Below are 7,989 nucleotides of genomic sequence, written 5' to 3'. Positions count from 1 at the left end.
AATTTCTTCGAAAATGTGGGTTAATTAGGTAAAAAATCCTAAATTTTTGTACATGTATTTTGACATTCATCGAGGTTTGTAGAGTAACTTTTTTCAAAAATATATATAAAGTTTAAAAAAGAAAAATTATAAAAAGGTTAAAAATGAGATTTTAAAATTATAGAGGTGTGAATCTAAATACGGGGGTGCCACGTAAAATATTATCGAAAAGAACGGCCCAAATTCCCGATTCCTGTCTAAATGCGCGAAATGAAGTAAAAATGGATGCCATATCCCAAAAACTGAAAGGTGAGGGAATCGAAATCATCACCATCTACATCATTTTCACCATCGATATTCCCTCTTCCATTTTCGATTCGTTTCTTCTATCTGAAAACCTCACGAAACCTAACAATTCCTTCCCCAAATCTCACATTCTTCCATCGTAAACACAGATCAGATTCAACTTGCATGCATTTCCTCTCCTCAGATTCAGAGTATATACTCCGAGATCTGATCCGATTTCAAATTTCCGATTAAGCGAATTCTCGGTAAGAATCGTTTTCACCTGATTCATGTTCTAACCATAACCGTGTACCGCGATTTTCCCTCGGCCGAATCGGAAGATGGGATTGGTGTTTACCAGATTGTTTTCGTCTGTTTTCGGTAACAAGGAAGCTCGAATTCTCGTTCTCGGCCTCGATAATGCCGGAAAAACTACTATTCTCTGTATGTTTCGTATTTCTCTATGCATTTTATGAAGTCAATTCGATGATTTTTGTATTACTTTGGTGAATTTTTTTATTTTGCTTTTCAGATCGGCTTCAGATGGGGGAAGTTGTCTCTACCATTCCAAGTTGGTACTCGATCTCGTTTTGCGTTTTTTCCCTCTAAATTTCAATGTTTGCATTGTTTTCTTATTTCGTATGCTGAACCGTTTTAGTTTTAGAGTTTCAATTCAAGTTATAACTTAGAAGCAATGCTATTTGGTTCAAAAGAATTGTTACAGAGTTGGGTACAGATTAAAATAGTGCTTAACAATATGCTTGTGAGGTCAAATATGAAAAAGTTGTTAGGAATATAATGTAGACAGAACAGAATTACATATGTTATCAATACATGCACAATTTGGTGATATTTTGGCTGACTGGTTTATTTGATTATTTGATCCAGCCATCGGGTTTAATGTTGAAACTGTGCAGTATAACAACATCAAATTTCAAGTCTGGGATTTAGGTAATGCTTGGTTCACATGAGTTCTTTTTTATTTTTTATTTTTTATTTTATGTATGTTTTATTGTGTATGTTTTCACCGCTGTTAAGCATATTTGAAACCTGCTAGAGTCATATGTATGACCATGTATCTTTTCAAATATTTTTGCATTTTTTGATCATAATTTAGTATAGGGATGGCAATGAATAAAGTACTAAAGCACTTGTGCTTGTACAGGCTACCCACGTTTATTTAAAGATCCTTACATAGACCAAACCAGTGTGTGTGGCTTTTAGATAGTGAAATATGGTTTCCCTTTATTTTGTCTTTTTTTGTGTGTTTGTTTCAAAGTTGTAAAATAAAAGTACTATTTTAATACTAAATTATAAAAATACTGTAATAAAGATAATAGTTTTTAAAAATATAATATGTAACTCAATATGAATTGTTGTAAAAGGTCTCGCAAATACTACAGTACCATCACCATTAATTTTTTGTAGGTGAATAATTACCTATGTCTGCTGTACCTGTATAATAGTAAAACTCTATTTATAGTGGATAATTTTTGTGGGTACCCTATTGCGTCTAGCGTTGAGGTCCAATTTCCATCCCTTATGTAGAGTAGATGGCTTACACATCTTAATGACTTAGGGTTGCAAACAAAACAAAGAGTTTGGTGTTGCGCCAAGTTAAATTTTATAAGTAATTCACAGGCAGTCTAAGACCTTTTTTTTTGTAGAGGTAGGAATGAAATTTGAGCCAACCTAGCTCAAGTTTGGCTTGACATGAACAAGCAATACTTGTTAAGAAAATGAGCCTCTGTTTTTGCTCAAGCTTAGATAACTTACTTGCAACAATTTGCCTGAGCTTGATGAGTCTGGCCCAAATCCTATACAACAACAACCATTGTTTCTCCCTATTAAAATCTTATACTATCTAAATCAACTTCTGAACCTGGCTTGACTTACCTCCATCTCTACACATAGGACTATATGTCAACTGTCATGACATGACATTTCTGTCTCATGTTAGACACCAGCAAGCTTACATGGGCCCATGGTTTAAATTTGAGGTTTGCTAGTCTCATTTCTGGGTATTGGAGTGATAAATACAACATGTAATAATGCAAGTTTGGATGGTTTTTGTCCTCTTCTGGCTGGTAGTATTTTTTGTTTGTTTTTGTTTTTGTAGTTTTGAATTTTGATATATAGTGCAGGGGAAGATTAAAAAATGCTGAAACCTTTGATGGTAACATTGTTTTTCCTGTGTCGAGCTATTTTCTTTGTACGCATGAAAGAAAATAAACACGCATGAAACCATAAATATAGTTTATTACTTATAGTCATGTGAGCTTATAGTTGTACAAGACATAATATTATATGATATCGGATGGCTTATTTCAATTTCTGATATCCAACTTTTGTTTATACAGGTGGGCAAACAAGTATCAGGTAAGCCTTTTGGTTTCATTCTTGCTTCCTTTGACTGATGAAACATGTGCAATTTTAAAATAAATTTCCTTTAAGAGCAAATAACTGGTTATTTTTGATGTGTTGCAATGTCACAATTTTCTTTTGCTCATCTATAATTGATATTAGGATATAATTCAATTGTTGCTACTCCATTTGTCATGCATTTTTGAATATTTTAACTCTTCCATATTCTCGTTTACCTGTATATGAACCTACTCTAAATTCCTTGATATTTGTAATATTTCCTGTAAGAAAATACCAATCTTTATGTAGTTAATTAACATGTGTAGATGTGCGTGTGGGCGTATATGTTTCTAGTAAGAATTAAGAGTTTCTCAATCCACCCCCTTTATATGTTCAAATATGCTAAAATACACTACCGGAAGAGTCCTTCCGGTAATGAATTTCTATCAAAATGCACTACCTATAGCATGTTTACGGTAAACTCATCATGTTTAAGGGGTAGATTGAGAAAAATTCCTTTCATTCACATACACCATCAGTGTAAAGAGTTTTTACACCGGCAATCAATCATAACTGTCGGATCGCTAAAACTGTTTGACTTTAATCATAATTACTTTTAAAGTCGCATATAGTTTGTAATAATTTTTTGACAAGGTAAAACTTTTTTCACTAACAGTGTATCAAAATTAAACTCTTCTAATAATATAAAAATAAATGTCTAAAATCTAAAATAATAGAAAGTAATTGAAGAAAATCAATGCATAATAATAACAATCTCACGCGAGGTTAAGGACAAAATATAATGAGAAGCTTTAATATGCCAATTCATCTGTTAGGAACCTGGTATTTTATTTGAAAGAAAAGGATAAAACTCCTCCAATTACAGAAAGATGTTGCAGGACTTGGAGGGTTTGCACCTCCTTATGCTCAAAGTCCCCAATTTTCTCGAAAATGACAAGTGGTATCTCTTTCAACATCTCCTTTTATTTATAGGCAACATGCCTTATTTCTTCTGACCACCTCGGTCCGACAACTAACATAACCCACTCTCACTGACAGACATTATTAACAGACACCTAAAACAATCTTGTTCATTTGAAATTACACTAGCTTATATTATGAAAAGAAATGCTTTGTGGATTCAAAGATGAATTTCTCTAATATTAATTTATTTATAGTGTTACACTTACACACCCATGTAGTTTAGCTCAATTTTGATGTATCATGCTAAGCTTTGAGTTTTATTTTCCTTTTCCTTCAAGGGTCATTTTGCAATCATATACTTGTCTGTGCCCTGTTTGAACAAACATGCATGTGATAAATTTCACTTCAATAAATTTCCACGCCTAAAAAGGCCTCATTTTGTGCATGAATTACTTCTTACTTCTCACTTGCCATTTTACATATAAATTGGGTAAATAAATTATATGGTGGTAGCATGATTAAAAGAACAAATAACTGGCAAATCGATAACTAGGTGGACCGAACCACAAAATGGGAAAATAACTGTCCCTAATAAATATGCAGTCAATATTTATTCTCTAACCTTTTGCTGGGTTTGATTATCATTTTTGTCCTTAGGCCTTATTGGAGGTGTTACTTTCCTAATACTCAAGCAATAATCTATGTTGTGGATTCAAGTGACACCGATAGGCTTGTGATAGCTAGGGAGGAGTTCCATGCTATTCTAGAGGTATATGTTCCTGATACACACTTCATTTGGAACTTTGGTACAAGTATTCAGTTTGTTACTCTTAAAATTCTGTGTAGCTTCTATTACAAGGGACTGTGGGCTCTAGGTTGTATTTCAAAAGTATATAGATTATGCGAATCTTGAACATATGTTAAGAGGACTAGAGAAGAATGCTTTAGGTGTTATTTGTGATCATATTTTTCTCCTAAGCTAATAGGAAACTTTTTTGCATAGCTACAATGGTGCTATAAGTAAATATAAGATCATGAAGGAATGTATTAAAGAAAAAGTAGGCATAGGTGAATAGAACCTATTAAGATGGTAGAGCTAAACTTAAAAATGGTTTGGATATATGAGAAAAAAACCAATGGGAGCAGGAGCTCATTAAGAAAAACTTATGAATTGGAAGATAGTCGATAATCAAAGGAAGAAGAGAGAGGAAAAGCAAGAAAAACTAGTGGTGAAATAATTAAAAATGATTTATATCTATGCAGCATCTTATGAATAGGCTTTGATTGTTGTTGTTGAAGATTTAGTTAGAGTCTTTTTTGTTTGAAAAATACTTTTCTACTCCTTATTTTCATTTGTAAATGTAATTACAGAAATCCTACTTTGTTTTAAGTAGTTAACTGTTTTTAAAGATTTGTTTAGAAAATGGTGACTACATCATTTTGCATCATGTCACGTGCTCCTTGATAGCAGGAAACAAATTAAAACTATAATGACATTTTTGTAATTATCAATAAAAACTGTAACAAAAAGTGTTTTCTCAAACAAAACATAACCTTAGCAATTGCACTATTATTGTGGAGGCGTTTCATGATTAGGAAATTTGATTCAAAAATATGCTCTGGCTTGATTGTCAATTTCATTTTTTATGTGATTATAATCTAGTTCTTTTTTTAATACATTAAATACAATTTGATGCCCAATTGATTTTTATCTATTTCCTATTTTTCGTTTGACTAGATTTTATTTGTTTCCAATTCCCCTTTGGCTATGATTGTGTTGTCTCGTCTGATTGTGATTTCAGTTATACAAAAACAAGCTAACACTAATTATTTTCTCTGAATCTTTTGTTAGGAAGAAGAACTAAAAGGTGCAGTTGTTCTCATTTTTGCAAACAAACAGGTCAGAATTTTATATATATTTATTGTATTCTCATATTTTCTCTAGGGGGATAAAAATTAAGCACTGTATATATAAGAGTTATGAAGCTGATATTATCTGGGAAAGTCTATGTTAACTGACATAATGCATTAATGCTAAAGATATCTTCAATTTGTACATGCACATAGATCATATGGCAAGCATAATGAAGCTAAAATTTTGGAAGTTTATTTATTAATTTGTCTCATGCGTGTCCCATTCCATTATACAGGACCTTCCTGGTGCTCTTGATGATGCTGCTGTGACGGAGTCTCTCGAGTTACACAAGATTAAAAATCGCCAATGGTCTATTTTTAAAACTTCTGCCATCAAAGGCGAAGGACTTTTTGAGGGCCTTGACTGGTAAGTCTATTAAAATGGAAGGATATTTGAAGGTTGTTAGGATATCAAATATCATAAACAAGTAGTATTGGTTCATTGCTAATTTATTCTTTTTCATTTTTTATAAGTATTTTGAGGATATTTTTCCAATGTTATAAAACTCATTGATCATCAACTCAGTCAGGATACTGGGTCAATAGTATATATTAAAAAAAATTATAAATACTTAACCTATAGATATCATACTTTATTTATTTATTTTAAAATTCATATCATACTTCAATAGAAATTTGTAAATTTATTTTTAACGTTATTACCATCAATTATAATGTGTAACAATTAAGATGATAAAAACCACTAACTTATAATATTAGCAATTTTAGGATAATAAAAAACTATTAACTGATAATATTAATTTCATCTATCTAATAACATATCAATTCATTTGATATGGTATAGATGTTATGCAAATTGAACAAAAGTTAAAATATGCAAAAGGCAAAAAAAAAGAAAAAGACTTGGCCGGATAAATGTTGAATTGGGGGAGTCAGTGTAATTTATAGGAAACTGACCGAGTAAACTGATTTTTATCGGTTTTGATCCAATTAATGGTTGAGTGGGAGGGGTAGCTCAATTGGTTTATGTTAATTGAGCGACTAGATAAGTGTAGTTGTTGGTCTAGGGTGCTATCTATTTGTAAAACATTTTACGAGTAATGGGTGCTTTTAGTTCTAGGCTACGAAAATATAGTCCCTATAAAAGTCTAATAGAGACAAGAATTTTATAAAATTTATGTAGGGACTAAACTTAAAAAGTTGTGATATTATAAGGACTAAAACATTCACTCTTTGTTCACTATTATAAGAATATTCTATTTTTAGATTCATACCATGCACTAGTACATTATATATTCGATAAACTTCAAAAAAGAATCTAGTGATTTTGGATGGCTGCCTAATGACATACTAGTATATGCAAAATATATATCACTATCCAATAGAATTGGATCAACCTTGCATATGGGCGTTTGAAATGTGATGGGAAGTGTACCCTGGTCTAGAAAATATGCTATGTACTTTACTTTTAAGTTGTGCAGTTATTAATGGGTCTCTATTGTTACTGGTTTGATACTCTATTTCCCAATATTGAAATATATCCCTCTATTTGAGATGTTTAGTTACACTGTTTCCAGCTGCATGTTTGATATAACATTGCACTTAGTTTTCCTTACTCACTGCGGCTAATGTTGATATATAGGTTGAGCAATACACTCAAATCTGGAGGTAGCTGAAGATGCAAACTTCAATGAGATAGATATTTAAGAATGGTTGGTGAGTTCAGAAGGAAGTTCGGCATGCATATTTTGGTATCACTTTCACTATGACGATATAATGATTATTGTTATCCAGGCTCACTATTTTATTCCGTTTTTTGTGTTCAAAGATTAACTATATGAATGTTGGTCAACGATTGTTATTATCCTTTTGTCGCTCCCGTTTATATTTTTATTTTGTAAGATCATTTCTTGACCCCTTCGTATAGAGTAGTTTTTCTAAAGAAAAATTTGTCTTAAATTTGTGTAATTGAGCTACATGGGGTTTATATGTGAGATATTTGCTCATAGTAACCAGTTTAATTATGACAATGGTGGTTGATGAAGCAGGATGTTACTTCCCTATAATTAGAGATTATATTTTGGCTTTTTTAAAGTGTAGCATTGTATAAAAAAATATATAATTTTTTTTATAAAAGCTTTAAATGGAATTTCTTTTAAATAGTTATTTTTAAAATGTTATTTTATATATTTAATCATTTTATTAAAACTTTTTTTAAATATTAAAATTTTAAAAATTCATTTAAATTTAAAGTTATTTCAAAGAGTTTTTTCATAAAAATTATTTTTATAATATAATTTTTTTTGAAAAAATTATAATTATAATTATATTTTATTTTTTAATAATGAATGTTTATATTATAAGATGTTCAAATTAGTCATCCAAATTTAAAAAAAATCAATATAAAAAGATTTATAATATTTTGAAAAACACTACAATTTTAAAAATAAAAAGAATGTGTTTAGTTTAAAAATATTGCACAAAATATAAAAAGTTATATTAACGTGGGTCTGTAAAAAAGGTAAAAAAAACTAGAACAGAACGAAACGACTCCATTAGCAA

General features: G+C 30.8%; 1 protein-coding gene across 1 annotated transcript; it reads left to right on the top strand.

Moving 5' to 3' along the window:
• Nucleotides 1-251: 251 nt before the first annotated feature.
• LOC127138521 (ADP-ribosylation factor 1) lies at nucleotides 252-7,471 on the top strand. Its single transcript, XM_051064987.1, has 8 exons — nucleotides 252-708; nucleotides 797-835; nucleotides 1,153-1,215; nucleotides 2,625-2,643; nucleotides 4,210-4,321; nucleotides 5,405-5,452; nucleotides 5,703-5,833; nucleotides 7,070-7,471. The coding sequence occupies exons 1-8, from the start codon at nucleotides 606-608 to the stop codon at nucleotides 7,101-7,103; spliced, it is 549 nt and encodes a 182-aa protein (XP_050920944.1). The 5' UTR covers nucleotides 252-605; the 3' UTR covers nucleotides 7,104-7,471.
• Nucleotides 7,472-7,989: the final 518 nt, after the last annotated feature.

Source organism: Lathyrus oleraceus, chromosome 4 (assembly GCF_024323335.1).
Source record: "Lathyrus oleraceus cultivar Zhongwan6 chromosome 4, CAAS_Psat_ZW6_1.0, whole genome shotgun sequence".
Taxonomy (NCBI): Eukaryota; Viridiplantae; Streptophyta; class Magnoliopsida; order Fabales; family Fabaceae; genus Lathyrus; species Lathyrus oleraceus.
The sequence above is the reverse complement of the archived record's forward strand: the minus strand, read 5'-3'. Positions and strand labels throughout refer to the sequence as shown.

What these genes read in the sequence shown, in the direction of transcription:
- LOC127138521 (XM_051064987.1), top strand. Translation starts at nt 606, where the DNA reads ATGGGATTGGTGTTTACCAGATTGTTTTCGTCTGTTTTCGGTAACAAG. An exon ending in TCATTTTTGCAAACAAACAG is followed by an intron (nt 5,453 to 5,702) that starts GTCAGAATTTTA and finishes TCCATTATACAG; the next exon opens with GACCTTCCTGGTGCTCTTGA. An exon ending in CTTTTTGAGGGCCTTGACTG is followed by an intron (nt 5,834 to 7,069) that starts GTAAGTCTATTA and finishes GTTGATATATAG; the next exon opens with GTTGAGCAATACACTCAAAT.